The following is a 24,564-nucleotide window of genomic DNA, read 5'->3' on the forward strand; positions in this document are numbered from 1 at the left end:
CCTGGGTCTGCAGATATCACCGGTGGGGAAAAAAGAAAAAAATAAAACCCACCTCACCCGCGTTTCTTTGAAGGAGGGCTGCTTCAGCTGAAGGGGAGCTCTGTGACTTTGGACCCCCCCGCCCCAGTCTCCACCGGCTGTGAGACCCCAGTGGCCGCGTCCAGCCCCGACCGCCGGTGTCCGGCATCTGCGAGCGGCGCCTGAACCCCCGTTCGGGGGGGCTGTGGAAGGGGGGGGGGGCGCGCAGCGGCCGTGGGCTGCGGCCCCCCCCCCCGCCCGCAGGCCGGGGCCGGTGCGGGGCGGGTGCCCGCGGCGCCGTGCGCTGCCCATCGCGGCGGGTGCTCCGCAGCCCAGCGAGAGTTAACGGCGGAGCCGCCTCTCCATTGGCGGCCGGCGGAAGGGCTGCGGAGCCCCGCGTTTATAACCGGCGCACGGGGCGCCGCAGCCCTCCGCCGGCACCGCGGCTCGGCTCCATGCCGCGGCGGCCGGCATGCCCAGCCTGCTGCCGCCGCTCCTCGCCCTGCTCTGCCTCGGGGCGCCGGCGCCCGCCCTGAGGGGCCCAGCGCCGCCCGCCTGGCCGCGGCGGCCCGGCTCGGAGGCGGCGGAGGAGCAGCAGCCGTGGTGCCCGTACAAGGTGGGGGCCGAGGGGGCGGCGGGCGGGCGGCTCTGCTTCCGCACGCCGGCCCGCGGCTTCCAGTGCGCGGCTCGGGCCTGCCGCGCCCACCGCTCGCCGGGCGGCGCCTTGGTGGCCAACGTGCTGCGCAACGGCAGCGTGCTGCTGCAGTGGGGGCCGCCGCGCCCCGCCGCCGGCCTCCGCGGCTTCGCGCTCAACTGCTCCTGGGACGGCACCTACACGCGCTTCCCCTGCGACAGCGTGGAGCTGGGCGCCGCCTGCCGCGACTACCTGCTGCCCGAGGCGCACGGCAGCGTGCGGTACCGCCTCTGCCTGCAGCCGCGCCTGGCGCCGCCGCGCCCCGCGCCGCCCGCCCAGTGCGTGGAGTTCCGCGTGGAGCCGGCGGCCATGCGGGACATCGTCGTCGCCATGACGGCCGTGGGGGGCTCCATCTGCGTCATGCTCGTCTTCATCTGTCTCCTGGTGGCCTACATCACCGAGAACCTCATGAGCCCGGCGCTCGCCGCCGCCCCGCGCCGCGCCTAGCGCTGCCCGCCGCCGCCCGGCGCCCGGGGCCGGACCGACGCCTTGGGCCGGGCCGGGCCCCGCCGCGGCTCTGCCCGTTGCGCCGCCCGCCGCCGCCTGCGCGGGGCTCGCAGGGCAGCGGGAGAGGCGCCCCCAGCGCTCCTCGCAGCCCGTCGCCCCGAGGCCTCGTCTGGAGCGCTGGGGCGGTTGGGTTTGCCTGCCCCAAACTGGCCGGATTCGAGTTCTCCTCAGTGTTCGGAGCTCTTCTCCCTCCTGGGGCGGCTCCTCAGCCTGAGCCCCACGCGGCTGCTGAACTCACGGGATCCCAGTGGATTAAAAGCAGCGGCAAAGGGCCGCAAGCGCCAGACAAGTGTCTGCTTTCAAACGTAAGCGGCTGATCTTACAGAGGGCTGGTTTGAGAAGACTCTCCAGAACACCCCGATTTTAAGCCGATGCTTAAATCCCCTTTTGCTCTTAGATGCGTGCTTGAGGTTTTTTTTTCCTGAGGGGGAATGTTGTTTAAATTTTGTGGGAGAATAGACCGGTGGAACCACAAAACCCATAACTAAGCAGGTGTTTGATCCAAAGCCCACCTAAATCTCATGACTTAAGTGGGTTTTGTATCGTGCCTTATGCTGCTCACAAATTCCGAGACCAAGACTGGCCGCTGTCCAAAACAACAGGGGCTTGCCGGTCACCTTGGGTGACCATCAACATCCTACACCGAGTAAACCTGCTTTTCTCCCTTTAGAACTGTCGTTATCGGTAGTTTCCGCAAAGAGCAGTGCTAAAGGGACAAATCTAATACGAAAATTCCATTTTGTTGTGCAAGTATGAACCGATCCTTAATTATAAAGTAAGAAGAGTGTAAATGAGCACCATCCCTGCCCTCCGAAACCCCATCCTTCAGGAATGCTGTGTGCAGCTACACTAAGGTAAAAGCATCTTAAACACAGAACTCACTGTTGTAGCCAAGCGTTTTGAGCATAGGAACACTCCTCGTTAACTGCTCACTCAACGCTGTAGTAAGTAAGGTTTTAGCCATATCCTAGTATTAATTCTATTGTGCCTTAGTGCTGAGAATTTGTCCCATTTATATTGGTGTATCTGTTCCCATAGTCTTCACAGACAACTGTATCTCCCCTAGTGTTTTTGTCTCTGAAACTAGCGGTTGTTGGTTTGTTCGGTTGGTTGGGTTTTTTTAAAAAAACACAAACTTAGGCTGATCATTACTTGAACTTTTAATATATACACAAAATAGAGTCAGTTCGCGTCCGACGGGTATTTATTTAGTGAGGTAGTTTTTATTTGGTGATGTTGTATGTAGCCGACTGCTGTTAACAGAAAATGACTTTATATCACTCAAACTGAGCACCTAAAGCAAAAGTAGGGGAGCAGCTCTTCTGTAGGGGGGTATTGCTGTTCAAATACATCAGTTTCATATGTGATCCGTTTGTGTAAATGTTTATCACCAGTGAACGACCTGTATGCTTTTCCTTGTGAAAGTAGTTTGTGAAGTAGAAACATGCTAGTAAAGGGTAAATATAGAAAGTATATGGAATCCTTAATAAAATGCAGTATTTGTCCTAGCCATAATCCCTTCGGTAATCTGAGAGTGGCTGAGAAACTGGAGGTCTGTGTTTTCATCAGGCAGAAATACCTTTTATTTGTTTGTTATTCTTGCTTTTCTTTCTCACACGCAGCATATGATAAATTTAACAGTGTTCTCTTTTTATTAGCCTGCCTGTGTACTTGCTTTAAGTAGTCTGACAGTATCTAGCATCGCAGTAACAGGAAGATGGTGTCATTCGTTGGTATTGAAGGACGATGCCGTAATTTTTCTTTTTTTATCCCTAAGGAGATTGCCTGCTCGAAGAAAAGGCAATCAGTTTTTAAGAACATTAAGACAAATTGTATCTAGTGATTTACTTCGGTGAATTTAAACACGAAGTAAATTTGGATCAAAGATCTTTTAAAGGTTTCAAGTCAGTCTTTCCTGTAGCCAGTCCTGCACAGGACTATTAGAGTGGCACTGATTTTGTATATCTTGTCAACTTCTGTCAACCAGCGTTACTGTTTTGTTCTTCATCTTGTCGTGAATTGCCAGATGTGAAAATTAAATGTATGAATAATGAGCCCTGTACCACCTTGGCGTTGACCTTAATAAATTAAGAGAATAATGAAAAGAAATGGAAACATCACAAATATTTAATGGTTCAAGATCTTGTTCGACTCAAAGTGAGCAAATCGGCCCAAAGACTGATCATAATGATAGTCCATTGCCTACTGTAAAATTATGGCAACATTAATGGGAAAATGAACAGAGATTTATTCTCTGAGTACTTGTTTTTTGTTTATTAGAGGTTTAGACTGTAGGATCACAGGGTAGTTCAGGTTGGAATGGACCTCTGGAGGTCACCTAATTCAGCCTCCTGTCCAAAATGGGGTCAACTGGGAGATCGTACCGGGTCACTCAGGGCTGTATCCAGTGTTGCCTTGAAAACCTCTGGGGACGGAGACTGGACAACCTCTCTGGGCAAGCCGTTCTGCTGCCCGAACTTGATCACGGTACTGTCTGTAATTGTGAAAAAAAAAAAAAAAAAAAGGGCTTGGGATAGAGAGATCATCTGGTCCAGCCTAAAATATTCTTATCAAGCAGGAAGTCACAGCACCTGGTACAAGGAGCTCGTGATCTACACGTCCCACAGCAGGGGCAAAAGAGGGACGATACTCAAGATGTTCGCTTCAGTCTTTCAGATAGAGGAAGCCAGATGTGAAATTCTGTATGAAAAACATTACACCCATTAATTATGGTAGCCAGGTGTCTTTGGTTTTGAATATAAACGATCCCTGTTTGACCTTTGAATGAGCTGCCCTTAGCTCCCAAATCCATCTTTGTTTCAAGCTACCTGATTTGTGTGCAGCCAGCACTTTTCGTTGCAGTAACACTGATGTAAGTCTGAGGAAACTGAGCACCAAATTTAATTTCTTCAGTAAGATACCTCTGCAAGTATTGATAGGATACAGTTACCTGCTAAACCAGCACCTAGTAGATACTACGAGATGTTATTTGTAGTCATCTCACATCTTCGTGCATCTGTCTCTGTGGACTGTGTTGCAACAGCACGATGGGCAGAGGATAGACAAGCAAGAGCAAAATACGTAGAACAAGGATGTAATTCCTGGTGGAGGAAATTCTATAATTCTCTAAAGGATTCTTTTTATCAATTTTTTCCTTTCCACACATTATAAATGGGGTGTGGGAAATAATATGGTTTCTCATTCATTTTCAGTGGATTAAGTTTTAACTGAAAGCATCTTGGTGTCTGATAAAGAAAATCAGAATATTCCCTATTTCATTTTATGTGACATTAAGCAAAACATCTGCTGATGCACTGATAATTGTGGGGTTTTACCTCCATCATGAGTATAGGTATTTCCTCCCTCACAAGTATAGACATTCCTTTTTGGCAACAATGGGGAAAAATACATTATATAGACCTGATATTGAGTCCCACAAGCCTTTGTGAACTGCACAGTTAAAGAAAGATCCAGTGTTTGCAGCAATTCCCCAAACATGCAGAGTACCTTGTAGAGTTAAATTCAATCCTGGCCTGTCCATGCAGCATTAAAGAAGTGGCAATAAGCTGCCAAGAAGCTGGCTGTGACGCACCTAATGCTCTGGGAAAAAGTGAAAATAGCTTCTGAGACAACTACACATTCTCCGTATTACTCTACAAGTACCTGGGTATTAAAAATCCATATGGTACACTCTTAGGTGGTATATGGTCCTGCGTTTAATCTGGTAATTTCCAGTACAAAGATAAAACCATATCCGTTTCTGCAGGAGTTAAAAGGAGTGATATGCTCATTAACAAGCTTTTTTCATTGCCCTGTGCTAAATGTGAGGAAAACAACTGCTTAAATGTAAGCAGCTCAAGCTCAGCCTGACCCCAACTTTGAATCTTGTGGAGGAAACAGTCTGTGCCTCAGGGAAAGAATCTCTCTTAATTCCATTATGATATTTTTTGTGGTACATAAAAGGAAAGGCTGCTTGGCTTTATTTGGAGGTGCAAGTGAAAGCTGGTATTTTGCTTCCATGGAGACCTGGAGTTGTAGTCTTACAAGACTGCAAACTGCTGCTCTGTTTAGTCTTTCTTAAGACAAGGCTGAAAGGAGAAAAAGGGGCAGATAACGGTTAACCGAGTCACGTTCCTGTTAAAGGCTTAGGAATTGCGGCAGTGATGCCTGGACGGGGTCTTTTGCAGTTTTATCCTGAGCAAATATCCCCTGACGGGTGTTGCTTCATCATAGATCTGGTCAGTGCATCTCCTGTTTTACACATTGTCTGATCTCACCTGGGAAATAATTGCCCAAAGCCCTTGAAAAAAAAAAAAAAAAAAGGGGATTTTAGGCAGAAATCCTCATATCCCAGTGTTTGGCTTGTCATTTAAAATGAATTGGCAGTATTTTAAGCCTGCTTTAGCGAGATGTAACTAATGGCACGCTGGAGTACAGCATTTATACAGTGTGCCAAGAAAACCCCTCCAGAAGTGATTTTGGTGACAGACTTTTCCAGAGGAGATCTCTGGGCGTTGACCCACAGACCCTTTGTAAAAGTAGACATACACCTTCAGGTAATAAATTCACTAAGCAGCCGTCCTGCAGCCACCAGGTGATTTGCAGGAATAAGAAGTATTCTGCCAATTATTTGGCAGAATAAGAAGTACCAAAAGAGCGGGTTTTGCAGCCAGCGGGGCAGGGTTAGGACGAATGGCTGAGGGGAGGCTCAAGGCAAGAGGTTTTTGCAGACTGGGCTGAGGGGAAGATGGACAGGTTTCGGTGGGGAGCGCAGAGGGGAGAAACATGGGCGGGTTATGCTGAGGAGCGGTGAAGGACAAGAAGGAAAAAAACCCGTTTTTTCGGGAGAGAGGCAGGCGCTGAGGAAGGGGAGGGGGAAAGGCTCTTCTCGGGGAGCGCTGAGGGGGCGCGTTTAGGTGGGAAACGCGGGTTGGCTTCGTCGGCACGCGGCGGGCGAGCCTGAGGCGGGAAGATGTGGGGAGAGCCGTGCCGTCAGGGCTGAGCGAAGGGAGAGCGCGGGAGTTTGTCGGGGAAGTCGAGGGACTAGTGAGGAAAGGTTTTTGGTTTTATGAGAAGTGCGAGAGAAGAGGGGGAGGTTTTCCCAGGACGCGCTGGGAGAAGGTGAAACTTTTGTGCAATATTCTGAGAGCGAGGGGTTGGGTGAGCCGGGGCTGAAGGTGCTGAAAAGCCGGGAAGAGGCTCCGCTGGATGTGCCGAGGGGAGGGAGGCTCAGGAAGGGCTTGCTGGGTGTGTGAGGAAGGAGACTTTTTGCAGGGAAAGACTTTTTGTGGAAAGTGCTGGAGGGAAAAGGCTTTTGTGCAAAGGACAAGGGGGGGGGAGGAAAGAATTAGCTGGGAAGTGCTAAAGGGAAAGAGCTGAAAGACATTTGTGGGAAGTGCTCAGGGGAGCAAAAGGAAAAGCTTTTCTCAGGAAGTGCTGAGGTGATGATGGGGAAAGGATTTCTCAGAAAGCACAGAGAGGAAAAAAAGTATTAATGGGAGGGCAGAAAATATTTTTAGGAAGCTCTGAGGAGAGAGAAAGCAGCCCTTCCTGGGCAGGCAGAGTCCTGCCTCGCTAGGTGAGGTTCAGCTGGACTGAGGAATAGGGTTGTTTCTTCGATGTCCTGATCCTGTCTCCTGCACTTCTCTTGCTCCCAGTTCCCTGCTCTTGCCATGCAGAAGTGAGCAAGATGAGGAGGGCTTTCAAGAAACTGCAAGCAACGAGCAAGAAGAATCTGCAGGCTGTTTCCAAGGGCAATGATGCAAGTCCCTGAAGATGGAGGAGAAAGACCCTGGACAGTGGCACTTGTCTGAAGGTAGGGTCTGGGGTGCAGATCCACATTCCCTGGTGCTCCCAGGCCCTTTGGTTGCCCAGAAGCAGCAAGGCCTCGCCGTAATGAGGGCTGTGGTCTCTGCTCCGTTGGTGTTTTGCTGTGCTGCAGCTGTTTGTGACCACTGAGAGTGACGACCCTGGAAGAAGGGTGGAAGTCACCGTGCTGCCGTCCATCTTCTCGGGGAGCAGGAGCTCCTGAGAGGCCAGAGCCGTGGCACCGCCCAGTAAATGGGGTCCCAGTCTCCGCAATGGTGGCACTATGCCACGCCATGCCAGCCTGCATAGCTTGGCTCCCCGTCACCAGGGTGGAAGCCACGAGCTCCCTGTCTCTAGGCCCTCTGTACCCCGAGGCGAGAGCCTGCTCCGTAATCAGGGCCAAGGCGTCCGCTCAGAGGGCTTCGTGCCTGGGTGGCAGTTATTTCCAGAGGGCCCATCCATACCTCAGGTGCGTGGCCCGAGGCTTCGCGGCCTGAGCGCATGCCGTGTGCTGCGCCCGGAGAGCAGCTGTGAAGACCTCTAGGGTCAGAGCAGTGGGCTGGGTGCAGCTGTGCACCTCTCCCTGTGGGAGAACGGGAGGCGTTAGTGTTTGAGACTGGCTGGAGCTGGTGCTGCAATGGGGTCTTTTCTCTCTTCTGAGAAGACATTCGGTTTTTGTTCTTGTGTTTAATGTCTCTTTTTGGGTATTTGTTTCCTAACTCCTTCTATAGATTTTATTTAAGCTTTTTAGAAATCAAACGCGCTAGAATACCTTTTTCCACCAAGAATTGGATTTGTTTCCTGATTTCTGCACCACTGTTTTAAGATACTGTTCTTATTGTCTCCTTTGTGTTCCATTTTTGGTGTGATTTTATCTGTCATTAGTCTTTGTCTTATTTTCTGTATTTCCTTTTATTCTATAATGCAGCTGAAAAATCTGTGTGAAAACATGCCTGTAGATGTTTCATCTTTTGTAGCTCTAGTTATGTACGAGAAAAATTCCTGCGATACATTCAGCTGGTTACTTTGTCTTATGGCCTGTTATCTTCTCCTTCCTTTAATCACTGTATCCCTGCTGTCTCTGAATTCTGAGGTTACGAATTTTGTCGTTTTCTTCATTTCCCCACATAAGGGTGGAGGTACTTTGCTCACATACCCTTTGTTGGACCGTGTTTCTCTAGGGGTACTTTTTAAGATCAAGCAAAGGCATGTGAGTACTGCAACCAATGGGCAATTATCTTGGGTCTCTGTGTCCCAGATTTCTGCTCTATTGCAATAAAAATTTTCCTGGGATGAACACAGCAGGAGATGGTTATTTTGGTTCTTGCTTTTGGAATATTTATGTCCTAAATTTGTCTGCCCTGGGTGATCTCACATTTGCAAGCTTTGTGTTTTGAGTTGTTAATTCGAGCATACAATAATATTAGAGGTGTTTCTGGAGCTTTTGTCTTTGGAGCAAAGTTTCTGGAAATGTTTGCATAAAATAATTGTGGACACCTTAAGGAAAAGCTCATTTATAAATGTCCTATCAGATATTCTTTTCTTATGAAGATTTTTCATTTTTGTAGACAAAGCAGGGATTTTTCCCATTTAATTTTTGCTCTTTAATCACTCGGATGGTATTGTTTAGGAATTTGGTTTTTATTTTCAGGCAGTATTGGTCTCTGTGATCCTCTCCAGCTCATAAGAATTATATATTGTTGTTTTCTTTAGGGTCCTAAGTCCTACATAGTTACTTCAGCTCTCACTCTTCTTTTGTTTGCCTGAAATGGATCAGGAGTCATATTCAGTTCAGCTTCCCAAGTACTTCCAGAGTTTCATCTCTGCCAACCACTTTCTAATGACGTATTTTACTTAATAAAGCTTACAAGGGTAGGAGTCTCAGTTCTCTGTTAGAACAAATCAATGGTAAACTAATAAATACTGAAAAGAATTAGAATGAAAATTAAATAACAGTTAAGTGGACTATCTTCTTTAATAGTCCTTGTATATAACGCTCCCATTATATTACAAATTTCCTGCCACAGGAATACATGGCAAATAGCTTGCCCTGCTGTGTGCAATCTTGATGGCAGATTGTTGGGCCTGCTAGAATCATGACACTGATTTGCTCGTGTGTAATTAAATTTGTTTCGTTTGTCAGCAACTCCACTGTAATTGCTCCGGAAGGGACTGAGGTGGCCCTTTGAAACTCAGAGGGTGTGGCTGACCAGGGAGTGTTAGAAGAGGGCTGGTGCGTTCGGCGCACGGGCTGGAGGCAGCCGTAGCAGTGGACATACCATCTGTCTTAGGCTGCTTTTGGAGCCTAACTTGGGTGATGATTCAGAAGATCACCATTAGATGCAAAAGATTCATATAAAGTAGTGGTCAGAGGAAATTTTTTGTGATGGGGAGAATTCAGAATACCTGAAGTTAAGCACTTAAAATGAGTATCCCCCTAAAGATGAAACGTATAGTTACAGAATAGTAAAACCTTTCTCTTCCTGATACTGTCCCCTGAGTGGGGTAACCCCAGAGGCCACACCAACTGCACCCTGATATTAATGAATCTAAATCTTTAATGCCTTTCCCACCCTGTGAACCATGCGTTCCTGATACGAACCATCTCAGAGCTAAACGGATCCAACTTCATGGCCAGAGCTTCTGTCTGTGTGGAGTGATGGTGTAAGCAGCTATCTGAAGAACAGACTGGGGATCTAGACAGCTGTTCCCGCATGATAACTGAAAAGTTTTCAATTACACCACTAGTTGTTTCAGCTTGTATTCAGAGCGAGGCAGAAAGAAGATGAGACCCCAGTCGCCATTTCAATACACAAATTTCATGAGTACTTTTTAAGACCCCAATCCTGTAAAATATTAATTGTCTGATGGCTATATTGAATTCAGCAAGAACGTAAAGACGCTTGTTCCCTTGGCAAGAAGCACTTAGCATCTCGATGGATCCATTGAACTTGTTCCCATTTTAATATCAAATTGATTTTGTCACAGTTGCTCTCAGATCACAGTTCATAGTAGGTAGTTGACAAGAAATTAATTCTGGCTGAGACCAGATAAATATTGCTAGAGGCCCATGAGAAAAAGTCATTTCCAAGCATTTATCCTCCCTGTAATGCAGCTCGGGGCCTATGCAACCAGCTCTGGCACAAAGTAGCATCAGTGGGAGGTTTTTAGTGAAGAGCATTCTTTCACTTTCCTCCTTTTGGAATTGTCAGTATGTGGGGAGCAGGTCTGTGCTTAATGCAATCTCTCTTGTTACTACTATTGACTTCCCTCCAGTTATGTTAACACAGCGGCACCCAACAGTTTCTCAGCTCCGCGCTCAGACCTGGAACTGTGGTGAGATGGACCAGACTCGTGCTTAGAGCACGTGGCCATTGTCACGGCGTTGAATTTTAACAGACAGCTTCTGTACTCGGCCTCTGTGCGCATTCAAGTTGGAGTTGGTTTCCTTTATTTTCTGCACTGACAGAAAAAATGTCCTTATATACTCCAAGAGAGAAGCTGCCACCTCACCGATCTGCCAGTGTCCTCTCACTGCTCTAAAAGGACCTTTTCTGGAATGAAAGAGGAAAGCTCCCTGTCCTGCTGAAGCCTTGCTTTCTCATCTCTCCTAGCTGTCCCATTTTTCCAGCGCTGAAAAGTGCTGGAGTCAGCTGCAATAGCACCAGTAAGCCAAGGTGGGAAAGCCCAAGGATGTGGAAAGGGGAAAAGATGAAGAAAGCCTCCCAGAAAAATTGAATTGGTCTGGGGTGAGCAAGGAGTGCCATGACCATTTTAACCTGTATGCGAGCAAAACATTTCTGAAATCGGTGCATTTCACCAGTCAGTGGGTACATAAATAACTCCTAGTTTTGTCCATTCATATTTTAATACTTTTCAGTAAAAGCATGAGAGTTTACTCCTAAAATGCAGAATTCCCTGACTAAGCATAAAACCCAGCGTCTGCCAGAGTCCTCAGCACAGTGTTCTGAGCACAGACGTGGAGATGGGGTCGATCAGGGTGTCAGACCCAATTTACTTCTTCTCAAGGGTGGTTCAGTCCCGCATCCAAACGCTGCTTCTCCTCATCCTTCTCCCACGGCCCGGCCCAGCGGAGCCGCTGCAACCTTTGGCTGCCACCTACTGCCGAGAACGAAAACTGGCCAGAAGACTGCTTTTCAGGAAAAAAAGCGGTGGCTTGAACCGCATCCTGAAAATAAAATAGTGGAGTGTGTGGCTTACATTGCCAGGCAAATGGGAATCATACGAGTGTGAAGTATGGAAACAGGGCGTATTTGTGAAGGAGATTGTAAGACTCAAGCTTTTACATTGTAAATTTGGGATATTTTCTTTCTGGATGTTGGAAACTTGTCTCTGTATTAAATGAGACAGGGTTGTCTAGCAGCTGAGTTAGGGGACTTGGAGCTGGGGGTGATTAGAATGTATCACATGTGGCGCTCACCGCAAATTATTACATTTCTCTGTGTTTGGCACGTGTAGATGGAACTCATAGCACATGCGTACGTGTGCCGGGGACCCTTCCGAGCTCTAGAAGTACTAAATCGAGAAGCAGCTGCTGTCTCTGCTGGGATCTTTTAGCTGTTGTATTCGGCTCTTTCAGAGCCACTTGCTCATACGGGAACAGTACCAGGCCACGGCTGGTTGTGACAGAGCTAACCCAGACGGGTACCTTACGGGACACTTTCTATATCCCTGTGTTTATGTTTAACCCACGCGAGGGGGGTGAACGTTTATCCAGTAAAATATTGCACACGTGTGCTTGTTGACGGTAGAGAGTAGTACAAATCCACGGCATTTAATGGTGATTAATAGCAAAGCTGGGCTTTTCCTCACAGCTACTCCCTGTTTTGCACCAGCCCCCAGGTAGTTTCATCCCAGCGCCTTTCTCTGCCCCCCAGTTTGACGCTGGAACGGCAGCGGTAGAGAATATCCGGTAGCTGAGCAGTCCGTCGGGACAGAGTTACCGTTAGGAGTAAGCGGCTGTGTGCCAAGAGCGGGCCGTCCTGTGGGCAGGCGGGACCCGGGTGGCCCTTCTCCCTCCATACGCGGCTGACAAGCTGGGCGGTATTTCTGGTTTAACAGCCCGGGCAATCGGCAGGAGTCACGGGCTGAGGCTCAAAGTCCTGCCGGCTCTTGCCGGCACCCGAGCCCTCCTCGCGGGTTGCGGTCCCCCCGCGCTGGGGACCGGCCTCCCGGCAGGCGCGGAGGAGCTGCGGCCCGGCGCGGCGGCGCTCCCCCCGCTCCGGCTCTATGGCCGGCGGCGCGCTGCCCCCGCCGCCGCCGCCCCGCCCCGCTCTCGCTGGTAGGCGGCGGCCTCCGCCCGCTGACGCCGGCTCCGCGGTTGGCCGCGGCGGGGCGGCGCGGCCCTGGTGACACGTCCCGGCACCGCCCGCCGCCGCGCTCCCGCCGCCATTTTGTGCGAGCCGCGGCCGGGGCCGAGAGGGTTTCGGAGCCGCGGGCGGGGAGCCGGCGCTCTTCCCTGCGCCGCCATGCCTTCCTCGCCGCTCCGCGTGGCCGTGGTGTGCTCCAGCAACCAGAACCGCAGCATGGAGGCGCACAACATCCTCAGGTAACCAGGGCCTGCCCGACTCCCTCCCTTCCTCCGGCCGGCGGCAGCGCGGCCCGGCCCGCCCGCCGCCGGGCCGCACCGGGGCCCACTTCCCCGGCCGCCGTGCGGCGGGCGCTGCCTGCCTCGCCGGCCCCGGAGCCGCGCTCAGGCGGGCTGTCAGGGCGGCGGGCTGCGGGCTCAGGCCGTGCTGGGGGCCCGCGCCGCACCCTGCGAGGCCCGCGGCCTTGGGGACTTGAGCCTGTTTGCGCCCCGGCTCCTCCGGAGCCTGCTCCGGGCTGGGATCGCCGGAGAGGCCGGTGCGGCGGGGTCTGCTCCGCCGTCGCTGGCGGACCTCCGGATCCAGTGCTGCCAAAGAGGAGCTGGCGAATTCGACAGGCGCGGAACAGCTCCTGCTTCTCGGCACCTGAAAACCGAAACGTTCCTTTTCTCTCTCCTCCCCCCCGCCCGCTTTAATGCATCTGAAGACCGGAACCGCTCTGTGCCCTGAAAGGGAGCCTTTCCCTGTTGCAGGAAATCGGGACAAAGCGTTTGGTTCAGAAAGTTAAAATATCTTTGAGATTATAAGGGTTCATCTTTGTAGCACTGCAAGTATCTTCAGCTTGGCTGAATTCAAAAGGGGAGAGAGGGTAGTCTGGGGACAGACTGACGGACAGGAGAGACCTGATCTGCCTGTAATCATGTTCCTAAATCTTCCCTATGCACTGCAACAACACGATAAGCATTTTCTTGTGTGTTTTTTTTTGTTGTCGCTAAAGTTATGCGAAGTAACATCCACATTAAAAGATACATATTGCTAGCCCAGTAAGCCAAACAACTATGTGTAAGTAGTATGCAACATTTAAATAAAAACAACAGCCTTGAAAGGAATAAATAACAGAAGCATCTGGCCTGGCAGCCATCTTACTGTGAGCAGCATATGATGCTGTAAGTGCTTAAACTTAGGATCAGAAAACATGAAAACGTGACGTTACTAATAGCTGCTTGGGGTGGGAAGGATGCTCTTCTGTTGTTTTTCTGCTAATAATACTGGAACTGACTTTTAATTGAAACCTGAATACTAAGGATGAAGTTAAATTTACTTCTAATGTCTAGCCTTTTTCTTCCTCTGTTTTTGCAGAAGAAACAAATCACTTCCGGTGTGACTGATGTCCTTCTGGTAAATGTGTCAGGGAAATGTTTTTTTCAAAGTCTTTTCTCCCTTAAGTTTTTAATTAAAAATTAACAAAATGTATGCATTTGGAAAATGTTTATTTTCAGCAGCACCCTGTGTAATTACAGCGACAATAGCATAAATGGCAAAATAGAGCTTAATTGCTGATGCCGTGTAAAGAAATAACTAGCCCATGCAGCGAGAACAGTCATTTCCAGTAAACTTCAGTAAAATATCTGCATTGGCTCAAAGCCACCGTGCTTTGCCAATTCAGGGCAATGTCTTCCTGTATGTTGCACTGCAGTTTGAGAGAACACATGATTAAAAGAGGAAGAGTTAGGAAGAAATGGAGGTATTATGGAACTTTAAGGTATTTTGTTAAGGGGTTACAAGACTTCAAAGGATACATATTCTGTAGATCTGCAGGTGACTTTGAAAACAAAGCTTGGTGTCCAACCTGCAGTGTTGAACACATTAATGAACATTCCTAAACAATGCTTTTGTGATGTGTAGCCTAGGATCTTGCATAAGTATTTTATATAGGCTTCTTTTGGAAAATACTTATGCTAGGAAATGTGTTAAAATTAAGTTTTTGATGGTTTATCTTAAATTTGACGAGTCTTTTAGATTTCTGTAATGTCAGGCTTCAGAATTCTCTTGTCTGTTCAGTGTTTTAATGAATTACAGGTTTTAGTTAAGACAAATTTTTCATGCAGCATTTTTGAGTAACTGTGCTTATTCCATTCTTCCAATTTGTAGAGAAAACTATCAGTAAGGCACTCTTGTTTAACTTTCCAAATGTTAGGCCTACCTAGTGCCTACTAAAACTTGAACTTAATTGTATGCTACTTCCTTTTAAAGCAAAAATGATCTTGCAGAAACGTCTGATTTTAACTTGTGATGCATTCATAAAACAAAATTTAGCCATTTGCATGTAACATCTAGGTGAAATACTGGATTTACCAGGTGGGCTTTTGTTGGAAGTACCTGCAGCCCACCACTTCTTGCTTCTATGTGTCTTCTTAGTAGTTTATCCTTTTTAATGCATGAAATGTATGAAGTGGTTTAAACGAGCTTGATTTAACATCTTGATGTACTACGTTTCACAATATCCTGGTGTTCTCTCTCTTGGACTGAGAAAAGCAAAATTGTAATACATACTTTCTTTGCATACTTCAGCAGTTTTAGGGGGCATGGTGGTGGTGTGTGTTTGTTTTGGTTTATTTTTCCTTCTTTCTTTAAATTTAACATGCCAGATAATAAGAGTTACCTTTTTTAGACACTTGAAAACTTTTTGTCCTTTTAAATTGCAGTGGTTCATTCCAAAAGGGTTTGCAGTGAGTCTCACCTGCCAACCTGAATTTTTCATTCATCCTTACTGTATCTCTGTGCTGCCACTTAGCCTCTGGAAAACAGACATACACATTAGATCTTTTTTGTATCTCAATAATAAGTCTACTAGTTTCTGGTGGTTCTTGGTTCAGTACAGTTTCCATCTGCTTTGTAGTGTGTTTGTGTATTTTCTGATTAACCAGGTTTTAAACTTTTTGTTCTAATCTTCCAACAGAAGTCAGACTGAAGGTCTTTTGACGCTTGTTGATAGAGTAGTTACCATCACCATAGTGTGTTGAGACATTAAGGCAAAGGGAAAAGAGGAAAAGCAGTAAGGACTATGCAGAAAGTCACAATCCTTCCTTAAAAGCTGTCAGACTGGATGTCCATCTGTAGCCAGTCCCTAGGTCCATCTTACTCATCCTACTTTTCAGAATAGAATTTGTGTAGATTTTTTTTTTTTTCCATAGAGTATGCAGACTTAGGCCATGGTTCCCCTTCAAACATAGAAGAGGAAAGTACAAGGGTAACCTATTACCCAACTTTACTATAAAGCAACTTTGACATTTTGTGTATATTTATTTGATAGTACACTGATGGCCTTCAAAAGGAAGTTGTTATTTCGAACTCTCCCAGTGTAAAGGAAGTGCTCTGGTAACTGTATTTTCAGGCTCTTAAGGTATAGATATCCTATCTCAGTCCACTGAGCTCAGGGGCTCTGTCACTGCTGGTAATGAAAACTTTCAGGATACTGAGATGTGCTTAAGTTACATATATATTCCTTTGTTTTAGGAAGCTAAGTGTGGTAAGGAGTGTGAATATGAGATATCTTAGTGGCAGTAAACAGATTTAAATACTGAAACCATAGCAGCTGAAATTTAAATTTCATGTTGATGTTATGATTTGTACTTCAGCACTGACCACGTAAGAGAACTTAAGTTGCACCCTTGCAGTTTACGTAAGTCACTAGTCACAGCTTCTCTGCTGGCATTATCCGTCAGCAGCTAAATGCAGGGAGGTACTGAAATTTGTATTGCTTAATCTGAGGAGTCTTAAATTGTATTAATAAACCCTCAAGAAGAAGGAAGTGGTTTAACATTTTTACATTAAAGCATTTTCATTTGACAGCTGATCGGTGATGATGCAAATTATGACAAGTTGTTAATGTTTTAAAGATTAGCTAACAACATACGTGTTCCTGCTGTTTAACTGTGGGGTTTTTTGGGTTTGTTTTGGCTTTTTTTTTTTTTTTTAATTGCTCGAATGGCATAAGATATTTTCAAAATGGTCTACAAGGAGGGCACTGTTGCTAGTGATTTTCCTGCTACATGTTGTGGAAGGGGATGTATTAAAATTAGTGATCTGTCCTCTGAAAATCTTTTACCACTACCATCTGCAGTAGTACTGCAGGGTTTATTGCATTTGCTTTAATGTTTAGTAATACTTATTACTGGCCATTGTAAGAAGAGAAGCTGTACTGTTACAACCTTACAGTAAGCTGACAGATACCTTAAGGTAATAAGTACGTGTGAAATCCCAAAATAACGGTGAAATAGACGAGAGGTGTTCATAGAAGTGCATCTCTCAATCTGCATGGATTAATATATATTCCTCCTCTCGGACACCACTCTGTCATGTGTTAGCGCTTTGTTAGCGTAGTCCCATGTCGATCTCTGCTTTCAGCAGCAGTTGTTTCCCAGATGAGTAATTTGCAAAGAGCTCTGACGTTCTTTGGAGGGAGATGCAATGACTCTTTTCAGGTGCTTCAGTTAAGTCTGTAAACTCATGGGCACGTGAGAAGTGCGTGTGATCTCACTGTCAGGAGCTTTGGACTTAAACTGAGATGAGAATACTTGCTGAAAATGAGATCTGTATACTGGCATATTTGTATGTTGATAGTTTATATATACTGGTCTTAATAGCGTTAATAGAAACAGCTTCCTGAAATTTCACGACGTTTACAGGTCTGTTAATGTTTAAACTTTACATTTTCAGAAATCAGTGCTAGGGTAGTGTATTAGTATATCTTACCCTTTACTGTTTATGGTAAAATTGAAGCTCATTATTTTCTATCTTCTGGGTAGTTCTACTAGGCCAAGAACAAATACTAGATATACATTGTCTTGTGGGAAATCTTAACTGTTAAAAGACACTGCCACGTTACAACAGATATTTGATGGCTCACTAAACTGGGTCTGTCCAGCTGCTTTATAAAATCAGATTCTGTTGAATAATGGTTCTGTGCAGGTATTCTTCCCTCTTCTCCACCCCCCCAGCTGTTTCAAGAAATGTGTTGAAACATTTTCAGAATATTTCATAATAATACACCTGGTACATAAATAGTGTAAAAATTCTTCCCTGGTAACTGCTAGTGTCAGAGCATGGAATTCCGTGTGAGAAATGCATATTCCAGCTATTCAAGGAAGCAATTTTCAATGGGTCACATGCATCAGAGGCACAAATTTTTGATCTGTGAAACTTCAAATGAAGATTTCCGTTTTGCTTTATATGAGATCATGCAGACTTCAAGGGTGCTTCTGACAGTTGGAGATGGACTTTTTAATGCATGTGATCAAAGCAGACCTATTTCAGAGAATAATATTATAAAGGAGAAATTAAAAGTTAAGAGGAAAGCATAGAAGAAAATGCTCTTCTGTCTTTAACATTACTGCTTTGCAGTGGAGAGAAGGAAAAGCAGCAGAAAGTGCAAGGTGCCGAAGTCCAGTATTTTGCAGTTAGTCGGTGTTAAAATTCTTAGCAAAAATAGTTTCAAGTGGTAGATACAGAAAGGAAAGAAGGGTGAGACACCTGGAAAAGCATCAGTGTGAAACATTAATATTCTAGCACTGCGATTTCTTCTATACATGTTATGGCTCTCCATGTCCAGTAGAAGCAGTAGAATAAAAACTTGGGACTGGAAATATTGCAGGGAAAATAAACTAAATGTAACTGGTGCAGTTATGAGTCACTGTTAATGTGACGGAGGGCTGGGAGGGGGAAAGAGTTGCACTTTTTTCTACTTGTATCCGTTTTCAGTCATTAGTCTTGCAGAAAGAAGCAAAAAATCATCATGTATCCTGTCTGTTTACAGAAATAGGAACCTATAAATAGTTGCTGGAAGAAAAAGTGTAGTGAAGCAAGAAAAGAGAAAGGAGGGGCTATGTTCCAATAGGACGAATTAAATGAAATAACACTATTGATAATTGCATGGCAATGTTTGAGCTTGGGACAAAGCTCGATCACTGTTAGTCTCTGCGTAGGAGCTTTTTGGATCGCTTTGAAGACGCTATTTGAAGACAAACATGCAATTTTAATTGGTGTTTTCTGCTGAATTTCCTGGCTATCTTGTATGTGAAAACCAAGGAGTCAAGGTGTGACTTGCACTGGCTCCCAGTCTCCTGTTTGCTCTTTTCAGAATAAGGGTCTACAATTTTTTTAGTTATATTCAGGGGAGGGTGAGGTGCAGGTATTGGGTTGTTTGCTTGCTTTTTGTTTTAACATTGACTTGCTCTTTAGTGGTCTCTGCTAAATCATTGGAGCTGAAAGTGTGAGTCCTTAAAAAAATGAGATTAAGCTGTGGTCTTGACCTGTTTCAGATTGTCATTATAAAGCCAAATGTTTCAGCATTCTGGACAACAGTGAGAGTATTTTACCATATAACTTTGTCCATTAGCCCACCAGAAAACAATCTCTTTTTGGTTGTCTTATTCAACAGATACAGTATAATGTTTCTTAATATTAGTAAAGGATTTGTTGAGGTTCAAGCAGGTATATTTAGGTTAATCAGAACATTTTGGCATTACCCCTAAAGACAAGCAGGTTCCTGCTTTTTTTTAAATTATAATTATTAAAGAGGTAGTTCATAAGAATGGAATGAAGCTATCCCTGGCTTACCCAAGAGTTTTAGGTACCAGTCAGCAGAATATCTGCCCTGCTTATGTAAAGGTAATTACACAGTATGTTTTTCAGTCCACTTGAGAAAAGTGCCAGGCACACAAATGTTTGTACTAAGCTAATTAAATTACACTAGAGATAGTTTTGGCAACATAGTGAGGGGAGCAATGTAGTTAACCCAGCAACTTCAGCAGAATACATAAGTATTGATCGGTTGGTACTGCTAATTACTTTCTTACATCAAGACAAAAACACCTCTGCCTGTATGGTGCTGTCCAAGAGTGAACACAGAACGTGTGCTTGTTGCAAATCCAGGATGCCTGAAAGCACAAAAGAAATATCCAAAACGCTGCGTACCGTAATTCTAAGAAAATTTCATATAAAATATCGGTGCTACTTTAGAAATGGTGTGTGAGTTTCGATTGTAACAGCAAGGAAATATGCACATTGGGTCTGTTTGGCAACTTAGTTGATTAGAGTTGCCCAACTGTTTGGTGGTTATTTGGCTGATTGCTAAGAGATGTTTTTAAAATTCAGTATGTGTATTTCAGCACTCTGGTGTTTAAAGTCCATCCAGTCTAACTGCCTTTTCCCCCTCCCCTTCCCCTCTGTCTTTCAGCAAACGAGGATTCAGTGTCCGATCCTTTGGAACAGGGACTCATGTGAAACTTCCAGGACCAGCACCGGACAAGCCGAATGTTTATGATTTCAAAACAACATATGATCAGATGTACAATGATCTGCTTAGGAAAGACAAAGAACTGTATCCCTGTGGTGTGGCCTTTTAAAAAAATCCAATATGGTTCATCCTTGAAAGGTGTAATTCATTATTTGACATTATGCGTTAGGAATATATAGTTGCTTGACTGGCGAACTTAAAATGTTTTAAGTTTATAGGAGGTTTTTTTACAATGGGCCTCTAATGCTCCCTTGTAAATTGCTATTGAGTTGCAATGCACGCATTCAAAATGCTCTTTTGTAGTGTGTTAACATGTTTAGCTCTTGAATGAAAGCACGTTAATACTATCACAGATTGTCCGTTACCTCCACTGCACTGCGGATCGTATTTTCTCAGTGCAAAGACTGTCCTGATAATGGATATGTGAAGAGCGACCACCTCGACATTAATGTTGTATTTAGCTCAGACAAACGGACAGGTAAGGTTTACAGTATACTTTCTCTGGGAGAGAGGATACCTTTCATTAAAGACCTCACCCTTCTCACTGAGAATTTCTTGGTATGTGATTTGATCTGTGCACTGAAAAAAATCCTATAGTATATTATAGAGAATGGACATAGGAGAGCCCAATAACGTATTTAATCCTGGAGAGCAGAGGTGATCAAGGTTATGCACACTACTTAAAACCATGACTAATGTCAGACTGCATGATTTTAGAACATCTCTATTCAAAGTTGATTTTTCATTTGTTTTTAAGAAAACCCACAAACCTACAAAATTGGGGCACTTAATGTAGATATTCTTTTCTCAACAAGGGATCCGATTTATCCTTTTAATGTTAAATATTATAGAAAAGACTTACCCTAAATAAGGGATTCAGTATACACTGAATTTCTGCTTAACAGATAGAGGAACCTTTAGAGTGAAGTATCCTAGAAATTAATCTTGTTAATTTAGTAGGGCGGTCTTTGCAATTTTTAGTGGTATAAGGTTTTTTTCCTAAAATCTTGGGTATGGCCACCTGAAGATCCAACAGGAATAATAACATGGTTTAAATGTCTTAATTGTATTCAAATGCCAAACAGGTTGTCAGAGACTAGAAAACTTGCAACACTGCAGAAACTAGTCCAAGCTGTTACTCAAGGAGTCGGCAAACTCAACTTTTTGTAAGATAGCTCTACAGTTGTTTAGTAGCACAGATTGTACTACTCAACAAATTCTTTGTTGTATTTGCTGACCAGCACTTGTAAATTTGAGCTCCCTGAGACCCCAAGGGTGGTGACTTCTTTTGCATTGGGCATTGAAAGACTTAGGTTAAGAAGGGCTGGGCTGTTTGGTTAAAGTTGCACAGCACAATGAGAACTCATTAAACATTGGAATACCTTTCTGCATGGTGTTCCACACAAATGGTATCTCTTGCAGGGATACTGGTTTCCTAATACCTAGTTAGAGGTCCTTCTTTTAAAAAAATAATCAAAACGTAAGGTATAGTCTTAATGAATCACATGTGTGATGTGCTGGGGTGGTTTTTTTTTATCCCTCTGCCTATAGAGAAAAGGAAAATCTCTCAAACCCATTTTAACAAGGTATGCCATATCTTGATTAAAAAAGGATTGCTTCAAAAGAAAATAATTTGAATTGAGAAATAATTTTAACAAGAACTAACGACTTGTAATTTCCTTATTGCATTCTTCATTGCTGCTGTACTGAATATGGCAATGCTTTAAGATAAAACCAACAGAAAGCCTACCTAGTCCCCCACATACAGCATATTTTGGAGTTACCATTTTGGTTCTGCTCCATGCTGCAGATGGTTGCTGTGTTACCCAAATGCATTTGCAGTGTTACAGTTTCTTTTCTCAAGATAAAAGAAAGCAAGATTAAACAATAGCCATTGCAAGGGAAATAGGGCAAAAAATAATAGCCTCTACATCTTTGCATTTTTGATTCTCACATAAGTTAAGGTTTTCAGAGCGAAGACTCTGCAGAAAGCAACTCCATTTCCAGAAATGGGTTTTGACTTTTACCATAACCAAAATCAAACCGACTCTCTCCAGAAAGTTGTGGAGTAAATTTTTGTGAGCCAGGGTCATGTGGGCTCAGGTGGGGTTTTTTTGGGGGGTGAGCATTACTTTGTAGGCAGATGGGCATGCAGACATTACCTGCTGGAGGGTGGGAGGGCCTGCTCTTCTGATGGGCTTTGGGTGTAATTGGTATGGGGAAACAAAAGGTGTGGTTCTTTATAGGATTTACCTGCTTGTTCTGTTCCCCAGCCTTGCTTTAATCACCAGGCAGAGATAGCTTCCATCTGTAGCCTTCCCGGGTAGTTTGCAGTAGTGTAGCTTGGGAACAAGCAGACAGCTGTCTCCATAATCCAGTGATGGGATGCATGACGTTTCAGTGCTCAGCATTCAGTACTGCCTCACTGAGGAGTGATGTCCCTCCTCCAGTGTGCCAGCGGGCACCCAGAGCAGTCCACACACTAGATACTCAGCAAAATTGGGGCTGTGAGGGACTTAGAACATTCTCTGGCCAGCCAAGTAAATAACCCCTGTTTCAGAAAGCGGTAGTCTCAAACAGACACGAGCTGCTGCAGTTGGACATCAGTCCAAGCAAGGTTTAAAAATGTGTTGGGGTGAACAGATCCACTGAAACTTTCTTATTCACTTGAATACTTCTTACTCCTGTCTACAAAAACCCACTCTGCAGAGACTGAAAGCACCTTCATTGCAGTTAATTAGTGAAATACAGAGCATAAGCTCACATACCTTGAAGGCATATGTTGGATTTCAGAAGCACAGGAATAAGGGATTAATGGAGCCAGGCATACAGATTCGGTTGAGTAGGTGGTTACAGTATATCTAAAATGGAAGTACTTAAAAGTGTTTTAAGATGTGGTGGTTAAACCTTATAGTTAAAATAAGTATCCACATCTACCACTGCATTTTTAGAACAGCACTTAAATTCCCCAAGTCCTAATAGAAGGCTGTGACAAAACCATTTAAGGCTGTTCTGAATGTGGCTTTTGGTTGCTTTTTAAAATATTACTCTATAGTTTCTAGAACAGCAGAGGGTCCTACTGCTGATCTGTAGGGGATGTGACCATGGTCTGCACTACCTCTGGGGGGCTGTGGGAGCAAAGTATAGATCCATTACACATATCTCAAAGATAGGCCTCTAGGATTACTTGTCCCTTACAGCTGTGTGAAGGGGTTTAAGGACTTACTTCTAATTATATGGTGATGACTTAAACGATGAAACAAAAATAGAGGAAAACTGGTGAGCCTTGCCTTCAAGTGAATGAAAAAACTAGGCTAGGATGAAACTTTCTAAATGCCAGTTTAAATCTGCAACAGCAGTTGCTTTTATGCCCGGGGATAGGAACTGTTCAAATGGAAATTTGACCAGAATGCTGCAGCAGTAGCTCCTGGGTCCTTTACCAATATTAACTAACTCTGTGATTGATTATTTCAACACTGATATATCTGTGACCCTCAGATGGAAGATACCTAAGGATTTCCATAGATGGGTTTTTTTAATTAGGATTTCTAGGCAGCTTACCTCTACCCTTCAAGCTTAGCCTTCTGCTCTGTTTCCTGCTTTTTTTGATCACCTCTTCTTAATTTGACCTGCTCTCTAACTGTAGGTAGGATTCCAGTTTTAGCTCTATAGTTACATGATGATATAAGATGGGGGGTGGGGGGCCCAGAACACGTCCTCAAGTTGCTGAAGGTATGCTTCAGTTAGACAGGAAAATGTTTCAGAAATGAAGAACTGGCTTGATACATCTCACTCAAAGACATAAGGATTATTTTCTCGTAAAAAAAAAAACCCCAGCGATAATGTAGGAATGTAGGTGGTTGGGATCTAGTTTTTTTTCTCTGAACTCCATATTTAAGCTGGATGGCCATGTGCTGTCTTTTTTGTGTTATTGCTGATATTCTTTTTGTGCTATCACTGATACGTGGTGGTGGTTAGTAGTTTTTAATAGTACCCTTCACATTCAGAACTAAGTGGAACCAGTTTCTTCTGCCATCTACAGGACACTTCTCCAGTAAATATTTGTGGCATTATGGTCTCCCCATAGCTGGTGCTTATCCCTGTTTTTTTCCCCAGTCTTCCATTTGTCTAAGATACGCTCTGTTAACTGTCAGGATGCATTGTGGTAAAATACCAGCAGAGGAAAATGTGGTGGCTTTGGAGCAAGTGTAGGCATGCACAAGATCTTCACACGGTGTAGATGAACAAAACAAAAAAATCTTTATTTCCCTACAGAAGATGAGGAAGGTGAACAGAAGTGTATTGTTGAATTAAATTGGCTTCTGTGCCTTTCCCAAAACTTTTCAGTCCCACTTGAGACACCTTCTCCTGGGCTCATGAAGAGGAATGAACACAAAGAGGATCGGAACTAGCTGAGGAGAGGGGACATCTAGAAAAAGTGAGGCTGTATTGAGGAATAATTTTTGTGTCTTTGTAGGGTGGTGATGAAGGAGCATCCTTTAGTGCTGAAATCTTGGGCATCACTTCAGGCTTTTCTTGTAGAAAAACTGCATTTCCTGTCTTGGAGTCAAGCTTAGCTTTATGGGACAGTTATGGTTTGAGTATTAATAGCCATCTCTTCCAGAAGGTGTCCTCTGCTCTTCCTTAACACTAGTACTGGAAGAAAGGAATCGGTTTCTTCTGCAGTGTCTCAGCTGTAGTAGAAAGAGGCATCAGCATCAGAATTACTAAGCTGACTGCTGAAATACTGCATATCCGTTGCAGTGAGTGTGTTGCTAGGTTCTGCTCAAGGCGGGACGTAGAATTGCTTGTTAGACCGTGGTCAGACTGTCTTACTGGTCAGTAGGGAGTCGTTCTCTATTCAGTATAAAGGGTGGAATCAAGAAGAGATTAATATTCTTAAATCGGGGACT

At 45.0% G+C, this 24,564-nt stretch overlaps 2 protein-coding genes across 2 annotated transcripts in view; both read left to right on the top strand.

Moving 5' to 3' along the window:
- The first annotated feature begins 325 nt into the window (after nt 1-325).
- On the top strand, nt 326-8,500 carry FNDC10 (fibronectin type III domain containing 10). The gene is made up of 2 exons (XM_074924998.1): nt 326-1,524; nt 6,877-8,500. The coding sequence occupies exon 1, from the start codon at nt 491-493 to the stop codon at nt 1,157-1,159; it is 669 nt and encodes a 222-aa protein (XP_074781099.1). The 5' UTR covers nt 326-490; the 3' UTR covers nt 1,160-1,524; nt 6,877-8,500.
- Nucleotides 8,501-12,400: 3,900 nt separating this feature from the next.
- The window catches only part of SSU72 (SSU72 homolog, RNA polymerase II CTD phosphatase), a 28,615-nt gene continuing 16,451 nt past the window's right edge, over nt 12,401-24,564 (top strand). The window contains exons 1-2 of the mRNA XM_074924974.1: nt 12,401-12,596; nt 19,592-19,735. Of these exons, the coding sequence (XP_074781075.1) occupies nt 12,517-12,596; nt 19,592-19,735 (224 nt within the window). The 5' untranslated portion in view covers nt 12,401-12,516. The remainder of the gene's footprint in view (nt 12,597-19,591; nt 19,736-24,564) is intronic.

The sequence above is a fragment of the Athene noctua genome, chromosome 22 (genome assembly GCF_965140245.1).
Source record: "Athene noctua chromosome 22, bAthNoc1.hap1.1, whole genome shotgun sequence".
Classification (NCBI taxonomy): Eukaryota; Metazoa; Chordata; class Aves; order Strigiformes; family Strigidae; genus Athene; species Athene noctua.

Bases quoted from the DNA above. Each gene is read 5' to 3' on its own strand.
- FNDC10 (XM_074924998.1), top strand. From the start codon at position 491: ATGCCCAGCCTGCTGCCGCCGCTCCTCGCCCTGCTCTGCCTCGGGGCG.